Raw genomic sequence first — 21,991 nt, forward strand, 5'->3', positions numbered from 1 at the left:
ATTACAGAGCAGTGTGGAGTGCAGTGAGTAATGCTATTAATACACACTCACAGACACACACAGGCTAGGCTAAAGCTGCCCTCTTCATCTTAACTACCAGTCAATGGGAGTCAATCTCTGCCGCACTAAATCCTCTCTCCACAGAGCCACTTGAGGACTTGAGCCTGTGGCAAAGTGCTGCACACACATGCATGGGTGCACACATGTAAATCACACACATAAAGGCGTGTAGAGTGGCTGCTGCCTCCTGCAAGGAGGAAGTTTGGAGCGTGGAGGGAGTGCAGGACTTATCTCTGCTTTTCTTTATATATTTACAGCACATAGGAGGATGGCGCAGGCTGGGAGATGAAGCGTTGTATCGGATTTGGAGGTTTCCTTCCTCACACAGCCTCCTCCTTATTCTATTCATCATGTTCACTCATCTGCCATTTTCCTCTAATCTTACATGCCGGGTGGGGCTCGCACTGCTGCGTTTTGGTTTGCAAATTAAGAATAAACATAGGGAAAATACAAAACTTTGTGAAAATATGGAGGGATGCTGGGCCATATTGCAAGTTAAAACCACATAACACTTTAGCTACCAACGGACAACAGCTAATGTTAGCATTAAACCACTTAGCCAACATCAGCGTAAGCTAGGAATCTTTCTGTTACGTCTTGTGTCGTGTAAAACTATAAAACACTATTGTTAGCATTCATCCACTTTCTAGCTAACAGTACTGTAAGCTACGAACTTTTCTATTTCCTCTTGTGTTGTGTTAAACTATCAAAAAGTATTGTTAGCATTCATCCACTTTCTAGCTAACATTTTGCTAGTTAATATTAATGTTATATATATTATGCAACACCTCAGCTACCATCAGATCACAGCTTATGCTAGCATTCAACTGCTTCTATGCTAACACTGTAAGCTAGGAATGGTTTCATAACCTCTTGTGTCTTGTAAACTTTCAAAAAGTAATGTTCGCTTTCATCCACTTCCTAGGTAACGTTATTAGGTAGTTAATTTTAATGTTAAAAGATAAGTTAGCTCGTTATAAACTGGTTAGCTGTCATCATCCAACAACTAATGTTAGCATTCATCCATTTCTTAGCCAACGGTAGGCTACTATACGCTACAAATCTTTCCATTTCCTCTTGTGTTGTGTTAAACTATCAAAAAGTATTGTTAGCATTCAGCTGCTTCCATGCTAACGTTATTAGCTAGTTAATATTAATGTTCAAACATATTTAATAGCTCGTTAGCTACTATCACACCCAGGCTAATGCCAGCATTTAACCACATCTTAGCCAACAGTTCTGTTAGCTAGGAATGTTTCCATTTTAACTTGTGTCGTGTATCAAAAAGTAATGTTAGCTAACATCAATATTAGCTAGTTAATATTAATGTTAAAAAACATTTGAATGCCGACACAAGCTGTAGTCTGATGGTGGCTAATGAGTTAGCAACCACTTCTTAGCCAGCAGTACCATATGCTAGGAATCTTTTAAATTTCTCTTTTGCGTCTTGTTAAACTATCAAAAAGTATTGTTAGCTTACAGCAACTTCCTGGCTAACATTAATATTAGCTAGAAGTGGCTGATGGCTAGCATTAGCTGTGGTCTGATGGTAGCTACAGGTTATCATTTATGATGTTTTAGTGAGAAATGTGGCCCTATGTCCCACCAGATTTTCCTTTCCATTGTCCTTCTCAGTTGCTGATCAACCAGGAGGCGATGATATGATGATGACTCATCAGACAGGGACAGATTTAGCTGGCAAGACTGCAGGACCGTGAGGCTCTGCGCAGCTATGGATTTAAATAACATTTTGCCATTTACACATCTGCCTTCCCACTTATGTGAAGGAACTCTAACATGCTTGTCTGGCCCCCTAACATCCACACACATACATATTAACACACACTCTCTGACTCATACAGTTACAGTGCAAACGAGAGCCAACTGCTGATGCAGCAGTGGTTGGAATTGCAACGCTGCTTGACCCGACTGTTTTTGTCCCGCCAGCCTCACAAATAAACAACCTCTCACTCATCATCATCATTACAGGATGAGAGGGTGTCTGACTCACAGGGCAGCATTTTCTCAGGTGTGTGTGTGTTTTGCCATTTGAGACTCAGCCCTGCAAACCGCCAGAAGATATGTGTGGGTTTCTGTCCGAATGCTTCATGCCAACCACTTCACTGGTCATCTCCATGGACCGGCCACTGGAATGCTGATGTCCGCGCCTACATTACCCCACGATATGGTGCAATTAGACACAGAGCAAACACACATACCCGGGACAGACTTCTGCTCTCACACACTCCCAGACACACCCTAAAGCTCTCCTTCAAACACACTCGGCCTTGTAAAGTGCTGCTGTCAGCAGAGGAAAGGTCACGGGCATCTCTTCGCTCCTCGCTCCGTGCAGCCAACATGTGCAGCGACGTCTGTCATTACCCGGGGCCCGACGGAGCCCGACGGGAGAGGCAGATGGAGATGCACACAAGGGCAAGAGCGATATGTTAGACCTTTACAGGATCGAAGGATTTTTAGTGGAGAAATTGCAGAAAAATTAGTTTCAGTGTCACAAGGTCAAGGCCTGTAGTAAAGCATTTCCCACAATGCCTAACAACGCAATCATTTTCACTCGAAGAGAAACTAACTCCTTCTCAGGATGTTCAAAGTACCACAAACAATATCGAGGACATGAACTTTGTGATATCAATGTGTTTTACAGCCCTGTGTTCGTTCAAAGTGTGAGATTTTGCGTTTGCGCCACATGGCCAGAAGTACTTTGGACAAACAGATCTGTGATTTTAAGGGAGCGAGGGCTTCCTAGAGAGAAAATATGATCCCAGTAGAGGCAGAGAAATAGCAGAAATGTGTGTTTCAGTCTCACAATGTCCAAGCCAGTTGATTAAAAGGAGGGAACAGACAGACGGTCATTCTTGTAATTATAGAAACAAACTGAATCTGCTCCTTTTGCGTCTCCTTGAACATTTTCCCATAACAATGTAACTGCTTAAATACATATTTTGAAATATTCTACCTTATGTTTTATCTCCAAGTATTTTGGAACAAGCCAGAAATATCTTTCAGGTTTTCCCTGCAACCTTTATGCATGATTTTATTTTTGAATTTTGCAGGTTTTGTTTCAAAAAACACCTCGTAAAACTGTAGAATTCCTCCTTAAGATGTCGAAACACCTAAAATACCTCACAAAATGTGAGGGCATGACCTTTCCGTCTAAAGATACAGGCCTGTGTTTGCTCCATGTATGTAATAATCATGTGTTCACTTGGTAGCTGAAAGAATGTGGACAAATATTTCTGAGGTGTCAAACATGTTGGTGGAATTGTTCCTGAGAAAACTTTGCAGCAACATGTGATGAGGGTCTCCGTTAAGAGAGGGGGGTTAATAAACTGTGCGGACTGTTTGTAGAAATACATCAAGTCGTGTAGCTGTAAGATTCTGCAAACCAAAACAGAAAGATCTAAATGTTTAGCCAACGATCAAGTTATTGTGGTATTTACATGACAAATCATCTTACAGCCTCGCTGGGCTTTAGCAATACTTAAAAAAAGGAACCTACCCTTCAAAATAAAAGCATCATCATCCTTAAATGCAGCATTTTTCACCAAACTCATGCTTTTATCTTTGAATCAGCATTTCACCGGATTTGACAGGCGAGCTCTGATGAGCCGAAGTGTGAACTGAGTGTGAGTAAAAGTCCCCGCGGGGCCGAGCTCTCCTCGCTGCATGTGTGTCGAGAAAATTAGCTTCTCCAACAAAACAACTCAGGCCTAAGCCGCCGCCTCGGGCTCTGCTCTCAGTTATAGCGCGAAGCAGCAAAAAAAAAAAAAAAGTGTGTATGAGTGAGAGTGCATGTGTGCAGGCGGCTGGAACGAGGCGCTGAGCCAGGCCGGGTCCATCAGTGAGCGCGCAGGGAGGTCCCCTCCTCCCCACCCCCCACAGCCGACTCTGTGCGGTCGATCCGGGCTCAGAAACACAACCTGATCCAGGAGGCGAACAGTCCAGGTAGCAGACAGGCCGACACACAGCGGCTCGCTTGGTCTGTTGCACAACAGCAACACTAGGCTGATCACCCCCGCCTCCCACCGTGCACAGGCCTAAACATGAGGGGTCACTCGAGTTCAAACATGCAGGGACACAGGTTTATTGTCTCCGACCTGCTCGAAAGAAATGAAAATACAAACACTTATTTAGGGGCAACAATTAAAGGGCCAGTCCACTTTTTTTGCACACAATCATGATTTTACTCGACAAAGGGAGCACTTTGAGTTATATAAGGAGCTCTCGGGATGCGTCAGTGCAGATGCTTATCATATTACAGGTTTTAGATCTGCCATAATGTGACTTCTCCACATTTTTAAATGTCAGCTACCTAATCCTTGTTACGTCAGAGAGATTCAAACTGACATTAGATCAGAGGTGCAGTTACTGTCGGACAAAAAGCTGGATCTGCGGGGCGCTGGTAGACGTGTACAGAGGCTACAGTCCTCGATGCACTGATCGCAGGTTTGACCCCCCGGACGGCTGATCGTTTGGTACGTGTCACCCCCCCACTCGCTCCTCCCCATACTTCCTGTCTCTCTTCAGCTGCGTTGTTATCACTGGAGCTCAGGCCAGAAAGAATTCTAGAGAACTATAAAGCTACAAATAGAGTTTGAATATGGAGGGATGGGTCGGGTTGCATTGTGGGAAATGTAGGCTCTAGTGTACAGGGGCCAAAAAAGTAGGATATTTCATCGTCCGCTTTGATTTTGCCTCCCATTTTTTTGTGAGTGTAATACTTGCGTCCCTATGAGTCTCTGGGATCTGTTAGTTTTGTCTCGTGTGTCTCATGAGAGATACCGCAAATCCATCCGTCCTGCTGCAGTCAGACTTTTCAATCAAGCCGGCTCCCAGTAGAAAATATAAACACTTTTATTTGTGCAATACTATACAGTAAGTACATTCAATGTACAACGATGCAATAACTCTGTGCGTGTTTGTCATTTATTTGCTGCCGTGTAACACCGGAAATTTCCTCATTGTGGATTCAAAAAAAGGTTTTCTTAATCTCATTATTATGTAGAAAATATTTTCCAATAAAAAATGTTGCTAATGTGTTATAAAAATATCCAAAGGAACGGGGACATAGTTTCCTGTTGAATCTTTTACAGTGTTAATTAATTCTGTCACTTCCACTGAATCAGGGAGGAAATTTAAGAGGTCTCTAAAAACGTGGGTCACTCTGTGGTTTGATAAAATCAAGGTAACATTAAAATACAAGCTATTTGATGCACAATAGACATTTCACATTTCTGAAATACCAGCGAGATACACACATGCAAACACAGAGCCGTTTGTTTACCGTCCTGCAGGGGAGCGGCCTTCCTCGAGTTTAGCTAAAGACGGCCACACAGCCAACATGTGACCAAGAGGAAACACTCATTGTGCACTGATATAAACACACATACACACACCGTCTCTGGAGATAAATCTATAACAATACTGGGGATGGAAACGGGGGGAGGAGGAGGAGGGGGGCGGAAAACAGATAATTGTGCAACTCTTGCCTAACACTTCTCTATTTTAATCCACAGTTAAGCTGAAATATTTTAAGCAATAAACACGGCGGTTCAAGTGAAGACAGGCACATGACATGCTCAGCGTTTTCCCTGTTTGTGCGACCGTACAGAACATAAACAAAGTGAAATAGTTGTGCGGAGAGTTGCAGCGGAGCAGGCCCCGACTGGAGCGAAGGAGGAGAGGAATAATGAGGGAAAAGTGCCGCACTAAGCCGCTGACATTCAAGTCTCCACTGGCTCGCCCATACCAACACCGCCGTCCAATAACAACACAAACAGAGGCGCCTAATCCTGACACTGAAACTGATCACAAGCGCTCAGATGACAGCTGATGATGGATCGCGGTTTGTGTCTCGTCTCCTCCTTTGTTGTCGTCTTATCTTTTCAGAGAAGAGGTTGTAACAACAGCGGGAATTTTCTAAGAGCAGGTCACATCTCAACACGTCCTGATGGGAGAGTCCCGACATCAGGAAGTCTCTTATGTTCAACTTCAAGAGAAGTCACGGCTGACATTAACCCGATAAGATGTGACGAATGATTCTGGTTCCTGCAGAAAGAGCCTGGAAAGATCAACTTAACCCAAAAGAAACTACAACTAATGCTCAGTATGTTTCCAATTAAACAATCAACTGTAATCAACATTTTTCACTGATTTTTAAAGAAACAATCGACTTTAAAGCTCCTGTGAGGTCGTTTTTTGATGGTTATGAAACAGACTGAAATTAATTCTGATGACTCTATATGAGCTACAAAAGCAAACCAGACCATCAGCGACAACATTGATTATTTCTATACAGTGATTTTTAATGTCTGAATCTGCTGGCGGGGGGGGTCAGACAAAGCGATTAACTGCACGCTGCCTTTGTTTACATTTTCCAGGGCAGAAATGTAAAGTGAGTGATACATATGACTGTTAAAGAAAGCAGAATGAGACTTTTTGCTAAAAACCACCACTTAAGCATGTACAGGACAAAATCAGCAAAGAGATAAGAGGTGCAGCTTTGTCCACAGGGGGCGCCAAAATCAACTGAACTGACAGTTCCTCACAGGAGCTTTAAATCGCTGTTTTCTAAGTGCCCTGGCGGGCTCCCATTACTGGCAACATTTAGTCGACTCTATTAATAAAATGCATGAAAAAAAACATTTAAAATTACATTTTTTAAATTGCAGATTCAGGTTACACAGATATAACAAAGGAGCACGTCCTCCCATTTAAGACGCTTGAATCAGGAAGTGGTTCACTTTTAATGATTGGTCTCAAAATTGTGGTTAAATTTACAAATACATTTTTATAGTGTAGTTTCTTCTTCTTGTCTCTTCTTCTTAGATGCATTTCTAGTGACATGCTTTTTTTTTTGAAGTCTGCAAAATGACATACAATAATACAAATATAATGATGTTAGAGTTTCCTATTCTTTATTATACACTAAACTCTTTCTACAAGCAAAACCTTTAATGAGCCATTTTAAATCAGTTTTTTAATTATAATTTGAATATGAATATTTTGTAAAAAGGTATCAGTTTAATTTTTGTAATATAATGTTACACTATAGGACGTTTCATAGAGCTTCAAATGCTGCTGAACTTTTGCCCTTGTTGCTGACAGTGGATAAAAACTTGATACACACACAGCCCATGCGTACACACACGCTGTACACACACGCTGTACACACATGCTCCACAGCAGTATTTGGCAACACACTTCCCTCACATTACCGCTCTGTCACAAGCAGCTGCCACACACACACACACACATACACACACACACACACACACACACACACCAACCCCTCATTCAAGTTGACAGTATTTGTCCTAAGGAGGCTCCAGTCTGTTTTAAATCCCCTCTTTATCTCATTACTCTCCTTTAGCTTATTATCATCACATCTCATGTGTGCGCATTAAATACGACCACACGCACACCTCCATCACAGACTCTAATCAGGCTAATTACCATGATGACTATATTTCTCTCACTATGTGACTCATGGAGATGTGTTTAAATTTCAGTTTCACCTCCCACTTTGCGCATCAATTACGAGCAAACATTTGTTTCAGCCCTAAAACGATCAAGAATATGAAGCTAGAGATTTCTGAGTGGGGCTAACGGACCAGGGTGTGACCAGGCTAACACGATACAAATATTAAAGCTCTCTGTATTTTACTATAAAAAGTTTGTTTGCTCTGAGGAAACATGACAGTAAAGTTCATGTGTTTTCTTTTGTAGGGGCCATATCAATTATAAATGTCACCAGTTGATGTAGCCCTGCTGTATTGTAGGCCTACCAGAGTTAGCTTGATGCTACTTTTCAACTGCAGTTTTAAGGCAGGCCACAATTAAAACAGAAAAAAATAAAGAAAAATGTTAGGTATTATAGATAATGTTTGAGCTCTTTTTCCAAGACTTAAAATGTCTGTATTGACGGTAAATATAGTGGTAAACGTGAAGCTACAGCTAGAAGCCGCTAGCTTACAGTAGCTAGCCGCAAAGACTGAAGACTGGGAGAAGAAACTAGCTTGGCTCTGGTCAAAGGTAACAAAATCTGGCACGTAAGCCCCTTAATCACAAATCTGCAGTGTTTTTTTAGAAAGATTATAATCAAGTTGTTATTTGCTGAGCTTTAAAAGAAGGTGGAATTTGTTACCTTTGTTTAAGCTAACTAGCCGCTAGCTGTAACTCCAGATTTATAGACATAGCTATAAAAGTGGTATCAATCTTCTCATTTACCTCTTGACCAGAAAGTGAGTATTTATATATTAAAAATGTAAACATTTAATTTGAAACAAATAAAAAAATGTTGGTGTGACAAAACATTAGCATTAGCAACACTGACAACAAGCTAGCCTCTCTGATCGTTGCAGAAAGACAGACAAGACTTCTACAAAAGCCCCGCTAAAGTCTGACTGTGATGCTGCAACAGCTTTTAACAACAGTGTAGTATTTCCATGTCTCATGTAAATTGTGGAGAAAGCCTGACTGAGAAGCAAATGTAAGTCGACTGTCCTGTGTGTTTCTTTCCTTAGACGGCAGGTGTTATCTGTGTTTGCAGGCCTACATATCGATTATCAGAGCAGGACGAGCTGTGAAAACGACGCAGTACACACACTGAATAAATAAATGATTGCTTCCTGTAGTTAACTGAACCACAGGGTGATATTTGTGGTTTATTGCGTTTGCGCTTTTAGGTTTTCAGCTTCAATTTGAGGCGACTGAAAACAAAAGTGTTGCACCAGGCCAAGCGCACACCCCAGGAACCTGCCTTTGAAGAATATTAAAGGAAGATGAAAAACAGCACCTGAAGGATTTGTCTCGACACGCGTGCTCCCTTCCTTTCTCCCTCTTTTTTGTCTTGCTCTTTTATTTTTTTCGGGTTGCACAATTGCACGCTGGAGAGGTGAATGGCTGCCTGTCTGCCCGCCGCGAGCCTCCATTGATCTGCACCGGGAGCTGAGGCTCAATAACAGCAGCACACACACACATATATGGCGGGAGGCCAGAGCCTTTGTATCCAAATGCAAGACATCCATTTTAAAGCCTGAATGCAAGTAAACGCACCACGTACAGTTTGGTGGCTGCTGAATCTAACAACATGTAAGAGGGGTTTTCTGCAGAACGTTCAGGCCTTTTCCTCTCAGCTAATCCAGGAACAATCGCTCAGTCCGCCATGTCAGCAAACTTTTTAAATGTGACTGATAACAGCGGTGACAATTTTGCATTTATATGGCGCTGTCATAAGGGCAAAGCGATCCAAATCTGAGTGCCAACTTGTCAAAGGGGGCCGTAAACACGGTGACATTTGCATGCTCATTGGACATTCAAAGGGCAAAGCAGAGGGAGAGGCTTCAGAGGAGGGAGTACTTTGGAGAAAGAGGAGAGCACAAGGACCAGGAGGGAGGTCACAACACACAAAGTGTTATTAAATGAAGGGACGACACAAGTGAATAAAAAGTTCAGAGAGCAGATTTAATTCTGCTCTTAAGTTCTTAAAGTCCAAAGTAAATGTCCAGTGTCTTCACTAATCTTTGGTTTAATCCCTTTGTACTGCCAGGCTTCAGTGTGGCAGTATGTCTCGCACTTTGACTCCTTAATCCTGCCAACTTTCATTTTGAACTTCTGAATGTCAAAGGTATATTTACTCACCGTGTCAAACTTTTGGCCAGCTTTAATAGCATAACAAGACACTACATGTGTCAGAGACACTGCAAGACATCTTCCAGTCGACACGTAAACAAAGTAGAACAATTAGTCATCAATTAGCTCGTCAACGGAAACTTTATCTGCATCAGTTTATTATTATTAAGCAAAAACTGCTTCTAAAAGTTACAGCCTCTAAAATCATAAAATGTTCTCCGCTTTTTTTTGGGAAGTTATTTGAATATTGTTTTTTATGGTTTACATTAAACAAGTCAACAGAAGTTGAAAACTTGTACTTTTATACAATTTGTTATTTCATAAAACAAACTATTAAAGCTCCTGTGAGGAACATTTGGTTTGTGTTGATTTTGGCGCCCCCTGTGGCCGTACCTCTTATCTCTCTAACAAAAAATCTCCTGCTGCTTTCTTTCACAGTCATATGTGTCACTCACTTTAAATTTTGGCCCTGTAAAATGTAAACAAAGGCGGCGTGCAGTTAATCACTTCGTCTGACACCTACCGCAGCCAAGTCATGAACAAAACCTTGGCAGAGTTCGATGCTTAAGTACACATGTCAAGTTAACAACACATTAGCAAACGGATCTAGAATGTTAATAATATTTTACATTCAAAACAGATGTCTCAGCATTATAAGTGTTCATGCTTACATGCATGCACAAAATGTCAACTCAATCAGCACAAATAAGAATAAAGTGTCCCTATTAGTCGAATTTTCTCTACCGTTTAAAAACCTTCAAAATGCTGCAGAATAAATCTTGTTGTGCAATCTGAAAACAAGCCAGAGCAATTAATTTTTTCGGGTCATACGAGGCTGTGTGACAGGTTCCCTAAAACCAACATCAGGCATCAAGACTACGGACTCGAAGATTAAACAACTCCTGACAAGAGTGAGCAGGAGGGAGGGATCGCTCCCACACCAGTGAGTCTTGGCATTTCTCCCACTGTGAATCTCTGAGTTAATAACCGGGGCTTCAAGCACTAATACCTTTAAGTTTGTTTAATTTACAGGCTGAAATAAAAAAAATGTACGGCTCCCAAACGTGAACTGGACTTTGTTCAAGAATAAAACCTGCTATATACGTCGTGTTTGCAATTTTAAAACATGTTTTTTGTTGATTTGCGTGATGGTCCAAGGTTCCCGAAACGACATGAGACCTTGAACTACACACAGTAACACGACCTCTGCTGAGCACACGGACACCTTTGTGTGCAGCAGGAGTGATACGAGGAGAAATATCCTTTTACAATCTGCATAACACATACACATTACTTTATTTAAATACCCCTAACAAATCCAGATGTGCACATGTGGCTTCTTGCACAATAACGCCAGCTGTCTGCGAACGCTGTGAAATTAAGCATCACTACCAGCAATTACCTTTAAATGCAGAGTGTGATTATACCGAGTATTTATTTTTACCACCCCGAAGAAAATTACACAAGAAGAGCTGCAACGTCAGATTATTGTCAGCAGAGATTCTCTCCTTTAAGGTGGTCGAATCAAATAGTGTTAAAATACTGACAAACTTTTTTATCAACATGTTTGACAGCGATATTGACGTTAAAGATGCTCTCTGCCGGTAGAAAACTGCTGCATATCGAATCAAACGCTCCCTAAACTAACAGCCACTCCACCAGGGGGCGATCAAGAGGGTTTGGCTTCACTTTTGGGGGAGCTGGCATGTCGTGAGCGCCTGCCTTGCAGCAGTCAGGAGCAACAAAAGTCAAACGTCTGGAACACAAGATGAAGAGCTGGTCCCCCAAAACATCTCCATGGTCTGCTTTCAAACTGCAGTGTACCAAGGACAGGCTGAACAACACGTTTTCAGATTGGCAGGTTTGAGACGTCACAAACCTAAGAGTCCAATCCCGTTAATGGACGGGGTGACGCTATGCAGATCATTATGTGTAACCTATGGCAACCACTTCGGCGATGTGCGAGCCAGCTGTAACCGTCATTGTAATGTTTGCAAACTCACTACTGACTACTAACATTAACGTTACTACTAATTACTACACTTCAAGCCAGTGAAGCTACAACAAGTTGCCACTAAATGACAGCAGAGACGTGTTTTGTTTTCGCGACGGAGGGGGCAGTTTGAAATTTGCATAGTGGGAGGGGCCAATGCAGATTCAGGAATTTTTAATGAGGGAGAAGGAGGAGAGGATTTGGGAGGATTTTTAAGGTAATTAAACGTATTTTGCAGAAAAAACAGACAATTTATTATTTCAAGCAGAGCATTTTATACGTCTTAAAACACGCCTGGATCTGATCTTTAAGTGTGAAAGTACAATAAAAATGTGTCCTTAAAATTAATAAATAAATCGTGATTAATAAAAGTGATCTCAGTATTTGAAGCTGCTGGTGCATCTTGAGTCCCAAGACTCTCTCGATGCAGGACCCTTCATAGGCTTGCAGTTGTGCGTGTGAGAAACGTCTGCAGTGGGCTCAGAAAAACATGATGACCAATTTTTATTCACTGATGAATGCCGTGCTGCACTGGACGGGCCAGATGGATGGAGTTCTGGATGGCCACCATGTCCCAACAAGGCTGCGACGTCAGCGAGGAGGTGGTGGAGTGATGTTTTGGGCTGGAATAATGGGGAGTGAGCTGGTAGGCCCCTTTAAGGTGTCCGAAGGTGTCAAAATATGTTGAGCTCCTAACTGATAATTTCATGCCATGGTATAATAAGAAGAACCGTGCCTTCCGGAGTAAAATTATTTTCATGCCATACCATTGATTGAAATAACATTTATATTGAGAAAAAATATCTCCTTAAGAAAATACAACCGATTTCTATTTTCAATTCTTTATCATTTGAATGCTTTGAAACTCTGTTGTGCGTAATATTTTGGAACACTAGATTTTGAGTTATTTAAAAAAAAATACTGTCGTCATCATCTGAAGTTTTGTTTAATAAAATCCTGATTATAATATAATTGTTGAGGATTAAAAACAATCGAGCCGACTTTCATTTGTATCGACTATTTAGGAAAGAGTTAACGAATGATTTCAATGAATCAAAACATCCAACAAGGTAATGACCAAAGTCCACACACTCTTTAAACACAGCCAGGTTTACATAGTTTTCAATGAATGTTAAATGCCACTTGACGGATGTATGTGTTTGTCTCTGAGGCCTTAAAGAGCTGCAAGACGGGGTCAGTATATTAGATTGTAATTTGAGGAACCAGCTCCACACCTGAGGGAAACGTGTCACTGATTTCTGACTGATTCATTGAGAAAATACAGATTAAACTGATGATGAAAATATTGGTTAGTTGCAGCCCTGAAGTGCTGAAAGACTGAAGGAGAAGCTGTCTAGCTCTTTCATCTTTGCGGTCCTTGAACGCATCACAAACCCTAGAAATTAAATTCCTTACAATCAAAACAAACTCCTCATCCACGTCTGAATGACAGCGATGTAGTTTTCTCTCCGCTACGCTGCTCTCTGTGTGTCGTTTTATCTCTCACACCATCACCGGGCTTCAGTGTCGGGTCACTGATGAGGCGATCCTCACAATCAGCCTCCATGGAAGGCAACAGCAGCGTGACATAGGCAGTGTACTCTTACCTGCACGTGTGCCAGATCTACCTGCCCTGACCGTATCCACTTACACGCCAAACACACACACACATAAACACACAAATACTGTGTGTCCATCTTACACAACATGTGGGTCAGTGCAAACACGTGCGGAGGGGATCGGACCTTTGGATGGGACAGTGAGGTGTAAATTTCCACCTGTAACAACTTCCTGTTGCAATTATTCAGCATCTTTTTCTGCTTGGTGTTTGGTTGCCATGGATACAAGTTTTTTCACGTGAGTTAACAGGAAGTCCCATTAACAGGAGAGTTTAGCTCACTTCACACTCTGTCTTATGATCTTAAATTACCCAAAAAAACACGCAGAGTTTGGTGTGACAGGAGGATGTCATCTTTGATCACTCTGTTTAGACCGCACACGCACCCACGCGCACATACACACACTTTGGCTCACCTTGAACACCTCAGAGAAGAACCCGGCTCCGATCTTCTCGCAGGTGAAGTCGTCTAAGCGGGCCAGGCTGGACACGGCGCTGCGCAGGGCCCGGTACGAGGACGGTCTGATCCGGTTGGTTCCGTGGACGCTGTGCATGGGCGGCTCTGCTCCCTCCTGCTCCGGCTCCGGCTCGACCCTCTCCGTCTCCATCCCCATCTCCATCTCGGACTTCCCGGGAGGAGGAAGAGGAGGAGGAGGAGGACGTGGGACGTGTGCGTAGTTTAAAATCCAGCCCGACTAAGTGTTTACATTTCCCATGATTCGCTGCAAGGCCACAGCGCGCGCGAGCACAGATAAAACTCTGAATGGATATGTCGCAGCTGCAGTCTGAGCCCGGCTAGGCCCTAATTCCAGCTCGTGCCTGTCTGTGTTTAACAGCTGCAGCGGCGCATCCTGCAGAGTCAGTGCGCAGTTTGGGTGAAGTCCCTCATGCCGTAAAAACTGCGCAGGCTCTTTTTCTCCTGCTGCTCTCTCTGCTTCCTCAACTCTGCTCTCCTCCTCCTGCAGAGGAAAAAGGAGGCCAGGGCTCCCCTCCCGCTTCCACCAATTGGATCCCGGGTTTCCAGTGCGCACGAGCTGCTTCGGTGACGCTGCAGCCTGTTAAAACTGAAGAGGGAGAGTGAAGAGAGGGGCGGAAAGAGGGGCGTTAATTCACTAAATCATACAGAAGTGTGTGACTGATCTGCTTCTGCTTACACCGCCTCAATTTAAAGAGTAACTAACAGAAGAATAACCTCATTAATGTGGCGAATTATTTAACACCGCAAAAAGTCTCCGGATGACGCACATTTCTTGAAGGCAGCATGATGTAGTGTTGGGAATTTCGGCTCTTTGAAGGGAGCTGGATCTTATGGCTCCGTTCCTTTCCAAGAGCCGTTCGAACAGAGCCATAAAATCTGAGGCGAGAGCGCAGTCGGACTCGTGAACGTGCCTGCACTCTATTCTTAACCCTTAGTGGACATGCATCCATACATTTTATCTACTCCGTTTCCCTGAGATAACGAGCTACTTCTGGTTGTTTTTTCGAGATCTTGACTTATTTTTCTCGATATCTCGGTATAACAGCTCGTATTCTTCTGACCAGATAATTTTCCCGCGATCTAGAAAACGCAACAGGCTGGTCACTGTGACATTACAGACTGCAACATACCATGCTGCTATTGCCCACACTTATGAGTTAAGTGAAGCCTGTTTCTTTGCTTTTACAACTCGAGTTATGATCATCTGACATTATGGTGGCGCCGCGTCGTTATCTCATGATAAATAAGTCGAGATCTCAAGGAAACAACTGAAATTAACTTGTTATAACGAGATAATGGAGTAAATATAATGTATGAATGCTAAGGGCTTCCGTACTCCCTTGTCAACACGAACATTTAAAATTCTGCACTTTTAAGTTTATTAATTAATAAAAGGAAACAGAAGAATAATGGAGAAGCAGTTAATCAACGTCAATGATTTGCCAATAAAATATCATACAACTCTGTATGACAACAGAGATGTCAACAAAAAAACAAACATGGCGGAGGATTACGTTGCTCAGCGTCGGCACTAGTGTAGTGGAGTTGCAGTTTAAAAAAGCTGCCTGTGGTAATCTAGCATTAAGCGTAGTGGATCTAGGGCGGGCAGTGAAATTTGGGCACAACTATAAAAAGAGCGTCTCTCACTTACGACTCGGTTCCAGTCGTTCGCACCAAAGAGCCGTTCAAAAGAATCGGATCGTCCGCGAACGTCCCACTAGCATGATGCGCCTCTTAAATTCCGTTTCATTCACGCTGTATCTGCATTAGGACAAACTGAGGAGCGCGTGGTGGAAACACTCATGTCCTTAAGAAGGAAAACAAACCCATGAGGTCGTAAATGAGGCTGTTTGACACGTTATCTGCTCCTCCGTGATAAAAGCCGCAGTTGCAGCAGAATATCGTCTCACATTGCCTCTACCTGCACTTTGCACACACGCGCGCGCGCTTTAAACAGTACCATTCACCTAGGCAGGAATCTTGGTTATGCTAGTGGTCGCTCGAGCACATTTTAAGATCTAGAGTCAGAGCCTCTTGATGCTCTGCAGGAACCCGCGTGAAGCTGCGTGTCGCGGATCTCCCCACAGTCGGACTGCGGCTCGTGAATTATAGATGCCAAACTGAGCTGAGTTTGTGGGCTCGTCTGTCACGGATTAAAGTCTAACACTGACACACAAACGCACGTACACATACGCAGAATAAATCGGCTACATGATTCAAACTGATAAACGCTGACGCACCGAGAGCATGCAGGGGGCGCGAGCCTCACTTACCTGGCCTTCTCCAAAAAAAATCCACAACCTCCACATGCGCCGGTGTCCTCTGCTGAGCCGCGAGCCCGGAGCAGCCGCGGGGTCCTGTTACCGAGGAGGGCTTTAATTTTACTAATTAATCATCTTTGTGTGCCACAGCACTCACACACACACATAGAGGAACACACACACGCGAGCTTCAGTGGTTTCGTTTTACGTCCTCTGCGTTTTCCTCCTCGAGAATGAAGGAAGAGGAGCGGTGACTTTTGCTGTGCTTTATTGGAGGCGGTGAGGCGGGGCGGGTCCACACGTGATCACTGCAAAAAAATGCACCTGTGGGGGCGCTTGAGCTGGCCCAGATCTCACCTATATGTCTGGAAGTGCTTGAGAAGCCAAATTACCACATCAGAGGACGTTTATTTATAGAAACATTTCATATTTTTACCTCAGAAAATCCCAGTTTGCAGACTACTGTGCAACTTCTAGAGCCCTTATAAGTATATTATCATAATTATTATGGATTTGTTCATCTATAGTTTCCTTGTCTCATTCTGTGATCATATTTAAATCCTGTCCTGAACATTGTATATTAAATATCTGACTTGTTTTTACCTCTTCCTGAGTGAGAAGGAGGTAAATGATTGCAGGGATTGCAAAAGCTTCATGACACGCCAAACGCTGATCAATACAACAAACAACTTTGTGTAGGAATGTGCACCAGAGGGCACAAGTGCTCAATTGTCCTGCTCAATGATTTTGCACTTTATTGGTGCAAACTCTTTGCAAATGCATGATACTCTAGATTACGTGACCTGGGATGAACCAAGGGGCTTTTGGGGGAGTTACTGGATTTTCCCTGTTGGTAATCCAAGCTTGGTTGGGGGTGTAGATGCCCCAAGGGGTCGCACAATTAATCTGAGGGGTAATAAAGCTGATTAAGAGCCTATTAAAGAGGAAGAAGAACACTTCCCTTATTTAAAAAAGTCTATGTTTTTCAGATGTGCTCACAAGTGCTGGAGGGTCTGACCTCTTTGGGACTATTTTAATGATGTCATCTGCGTATGTAGACATCTGATGTGGCTGCAGAGGCAGAACAGGTGAAACTAGTGCACTTGAGGATGAATCTAGTCCAGCTAAACTTGTATGTATTCAATTAATTTAAAGTCTAAGACTGAAAAGCGAATTAAAGGCTCCTTCCTCCCCACCTGACTGTCTTTGAAACGGCTGCATGGACACTTTCCAGTTGGAAAACCGTAAATTAGCCAGATGGGAAACATTAAGTAGCCATTAAATAAAGATAGAACACATGCAGTGGGATGTGTTGGCTGGAATTAGTTGTGCGCAAACAGACAAACAGACATATACAGAGCAATGGAGTCATTTTTAAGGCTTTAATTTGATGTATTTATGTGAATTTAATGATTTTAAGCTCACAAAGAGGTCTCAAATAAGCTAATGCACTCAAATAGAGAACATTTAGACAAAACGAGACATTCACAGGACCAGAAAAAAGTAGGTCAAAGCTGCTCCAGTAATAAGAGACATAAAGATAATCCAAAATAAAAGTATGTTTTTGTTTTGCAGGAGGGATTTAAAAGTCCATTCGGCCCCGCGCGCACAGGGATATTAATGCTCTTCACACCTGACTGTTAACAATGTGCCTGGGACAACCTGAAGGTGCTAGATGCCATAAAAAAGTGTGTCATACAGCCATCTCACACCCCGCGGCCACATACTGACACACGGTTAACACTTTCAGCGGGAGGTGTGTGATTCTGCGAGCTGCTTAGTGTCTGAACAGATCCACAGACGCTCCCTGAATTATTCATCCGACGCTTTATCAGCTCCGTCCTGGAAAGAAAAAAAGTCACACCATTGTTGCTGATAATAATATATACTATTTATTATTTAGCACAGCTGATCACTTATTCATCACACTGACTGTTATATTTGTTTTGAGTCCAAGTTTGGCGTCAGTGAGCATGTGTGCAGGGATTATGTGCGGGCATTCATGCATGTGTGTGTGACGGGGGGATTATGTTGACCCCGCTGACCTTTCAGATCATCTCGGGGTTTCTATCGGGGTGAGATTTTCCTCTGATGACTTTTTGTTGTCTTTAATGACCGATCACTCAAATAACTCGGCTATCTGTGTGAAGAGTCAACAGACAGATAAACTGGATCCTCTTAACTTTCAGGCTAAACAAAGGCTAAAGATCATGTGACCTGAAGGAATGCAGATATCTAAGTTTGTTAGAAGTTTATCTTTTAGTCTTTGTTTTTGTTTCTACAGAGTGTCATAACACCACGATATGATGTCATGTGTGTGATGCCTTTTAAAAAGGGTTAAAAATGTGTTTGTTTTTTGGATCATTTTCCTGGTGTAAGCCATGCTAGCCACTAGCTAGCTAGCATGTTAGCCAGTCCGTTGTTCCAACATTAAAAGCTGTCCTAAGAGTTAGCATGAACTTTAAACATTCATGGTCCTCGGAGGATGAATCCAAAAGACTGACATGTGACTTGGATTTTACTCTAGTGCCACCAGCAGGTTGACTATTTTGGCTCTTGTGAATTATCTTGACAGCTATTGGACAGGTACCTTTGGACTTCTGAACAGATATTCATGCTCCCCTCAGGATGAACCTAGCACCATCAACATGTCAATGTTTAACAAGGAAATAATAAGTAATATAACCCTCAGTCTTAGCTGTACTTTGTGTTTAGCTCTAGTAAGATGTGAACGAGGTAGCATTTAGCATAGCTGAGCCTAAAGCTGTGTCTCAATGTCGGGGCTGCAGCCGTATTTGACTGCCGATTGCGTCACAGCGGCACGTCGAAGGCTGTCCCATTTCAAAGGCTCCTTCAGATGCGGCCAACAAATGCGTCCTCCTTTTCCTGGGCTGCGAAGGATCCCAAGATTCATTGCGCACCAATTCAAACGAGCTGGTGTTCAGTACGTGGCCGGGGAATACACTTTAAATGTGAAAGTTTTTGGTTTCAACTCAATCAAATAGCTAGCAGTACACATTTTACACAGTCCCCTTGAAACAAATTATCTTTAAAATAATAGCTGAAGTTACGTGACGTTAGTTATGCTAGCTAGTTAGCCCGCGAGCTACCTGTTGCTAGGCAACAGTAGCGGCATTTGGTGACGCAAGGGTAAGGGCGGGAACAGCTGGTGACATGAACAGGAAATCCTCCATAGACCAGACCGTCTCATTTGAGTTCGTCTTTAACGGTCCACGCAGGCTCCATCGAAGGCTGCAGCCCCTGGATCGGGACACAGCCTAACTGCAGCCTCACGGAGCTGCTAGCTCGGCTGTGGAGTCTTAGTCTTGCTTAATTTCTATTTAAACACACATCAAAATCTGTTCATAGCTCTTAGGGAGGGCAACTGCATGTGTAAAAATGTATAAATCCTTTTGTGCTTCCATAAGAGGCTGCCGGAAGTTTGATACTTTGCCTTGAGTGATGTCACCTGAGTCAGTGTCATACGGCGCTAAAGACTGACAGCTTGAAAACACCTGAGGGAGCAGAGTTAGAAAGACGTTAGCTCACCAGACCTCTGTAGCAGCTCCTTGTCTCTGCTTGAAGCTACATTAGACGCTACTAGCATAACACTCCGGAATCTTTGAGCCAACCGTCACAGCGCATGCTGCATTGTGGGTAATGTAGGTTTTGACAAAGAAGAAGAACACAGGCTATAAAAAATAAGTTTTGCTGTATTTAATTTGCTAATATTCTTTTTAAAGCGTCCATTGTGAATCCTGTAATGATAAAAAAAGAGCAATGATATATTTTAGAAGTATATATATCCTCTTAATGTTGTTGAATGAATGTGTCGTTCTTGATGAATGGATAGTGGACTGTTAAAACAGTGGGAACAAAGACAGGACTAAATGATCGTATCAATATATTTACATGTTGTCAATAGAGATCAGAAGGTTTGAATGATGTCGGGGAGGAAAAGAATCAATAGCATCCAAACAGCTGAGCTGGTTGGGCTTCCTTCACGGGACAGATCGAATCTAACAGAAGCTTTTATATGAAATGATTGATGATAAACGTCTTGCTTACTTTATATTTTTATTCATTTTCGAGGCAAGAAACAAATCTGTAACAGTCTGTAACATTAAGATGAATCCCACTGAGATGTGTGCCTGTATCTTACACCTGACCCCCCCTGCTCTGTATGTAAATAAAACATCAACACAAGCTTCAGCTGCATCTAAAATTCCCCAATTTCCACACATACATCCAAGTCTGAACCCTCATCCCGAGCCTCCTGAGTCTCCCATCTGAGCGTCCCCGTGGCGGCCCCCTCGTTAGGACTCATCTGTGGCAGCTAACGACCGCGCGCTCTCCCTGCCCGGCCGTACAGGCAGCCAGGCGGGGGGCCAGGGGCCTCTGTAATTGGTTTTTGGAGCTCAGCAGCTGTTTCATGTGCCTGCACGCCTGTCCCCAAAGGAGGAGCAGAGGGGGGCAATGAGAGAAGTGGCCACATGTCCCACCTCCCCCTTCTCCCTTAGTGGATGAAAGACTGCCGCTAAGTAGATGGAGAGAGAGGGGGAGACGGGGGAAGACACATTAATAGTAGATATAATATAGCTTATACTTAACCAGCTTAAAAACAAAGAATTAATTGGGCTTTTAGTGGACGATCTATTAAATTATACATGCTTTTTCCACTACAACTGGGAGAAAGTGTTTCAATCTTTGCACAGTTCCTTCAGATACTTGGTAGAGATCGTTTAAGATTGACTTTATAGTTTATAAAGCAGGAAAATGTGCATCATTAAGCTGCTAAATCAACACAGATTCAGTTGAAATTCCTGTGAAGTTGCTCATTCTTTCCCCACCATAGGTAAAAGGTTGAATACTTGTTATTCTAAGTAATGAAATGGTCACTTAGACGCATAAACACAGTCTGCTTTTTACCCCCAGGAGACGCACACATCAGCCCGTGTGGGTCTCCAGGGCGGAGCGGAGCTGCTGGGAAGTGGATCTTCATCCGGCAGCGAGCAGGAAAGTAAATTAGTGTCCACTCAGAGATGAACGGAGCCAGACAGGGGGGGTGCTTCTTCTCTTATCTCATTAGGAAAATTAAAAGCCTGGGTGATTCTTTATGGATCCACTTGGTTGAGGGCGGTTTCATCAGACATCAGGAGCTGTATGTGGACGGCGTGCAGTGACAACAGAGAGAGAAGAGCCCAAAGCCGTCCTCTGTTGTTCGCTGACCCTGTATCAGTTTACCCTGCAGGCCTGCAGCAACAAAGGCTTCAAAGTCTCCATAAAACACAGCAGCGCAGACGCTAAATACGCTACAGAATCTTTGAATAAGCTGCAGTTAAAATTAGCTTTGCACACTTTTCCAAACAGCAGCTTCACACAGGAATACAAATACTTTGAAATGTGTGTTTCCCCCTGCTTTCCCCTCGTGTCTCCACACGCCCGGCTCCTCTCTGAGCCTCAGGTTTCACCTTACAGGTGAGCAGCGATCTGTTTGTCTCTGCTCAAATGGGATGTGTGTTTTTTCGACTGTGTGTACATGTTGTAGGCTTTCAAACTGTGAAGAACATGCTCGTCCTTCAGCTGACAGAAAGTGAAACCACCCCGAATCTGAATCTTCCTGCCTCTCGGCGTCATCACCAATCTGGCCGTGAAACGAGGTCCCTCCTGAAATAAGAGGATCAATAAAAAGCTCAGCAGGACGTGCTGCCGTTAGTCTGTGGATATTATTGATTTCACATTTCTTTTATTCACTCAGTCGAGCTCTAATGTGACACTTTCACCGAACACACTCTATTATTTTACATATTAAAGCCACCAAGATGCTCTTTAGAATAAATTACATTTAATATTCAGCAGAAGAAATACACGAGTAAAAGTCTAATAATAAAGTTTGGAAGAATTAAAGACAAAATTAATGCAAAGTTTCA

At 42.9% G+C, this 21,991-nt stretch overlaps 1 protein-coding gene across 1 annotated transcript in view; it reads right to left on the bottom strand.

Annotated features, from left to right (window-relative positions):
• tesk1b (testis associated actin remodelling kinase 1b) overlaps window positions 1-16,282 on the bottom strand; it is a 35,659-nt gene extending 19,377 nt beyond the window's left edge. The window contains exons 1-2 of the mRNA XM_069672403.1: window positions 16,074-16,282; window positions 13,739-14,386 (exon numbers count right to left, since the gene is read on the bottom strand). Of these exons, the coding sequence (XP_069528504.1) occupies window positions 13,739-13,942 (204 nt within the window). The 5' untranslated portion in view covers window positions 13,943-14,386; window positions 16,074-16,282. The remainder of the gene's footprint in view (window positions 1-13,738; window positions 14,387-16,073) is intronic.
• Between the last annotated feature and the right edge of the window lie 5,709 nt (window positions 16,283-21,991).

Source organism: Semicossyphus pulcher, unplaced genomic scaffold, assembly GCF_022749685.1.
Source record: "Semicossyphus pulcher isolate SPU_LCO1_2020_fin unplaced genomic scaffold, fSemPul1.0.p SCAF_21, whole genome shotgun sequence".
Lineage (NCBI taxonomy): Eukaryota > Metazoa > Chordata > Actinopteri > Labriformes > Labridae > Semicossyphus > Semicossyphus pulcher.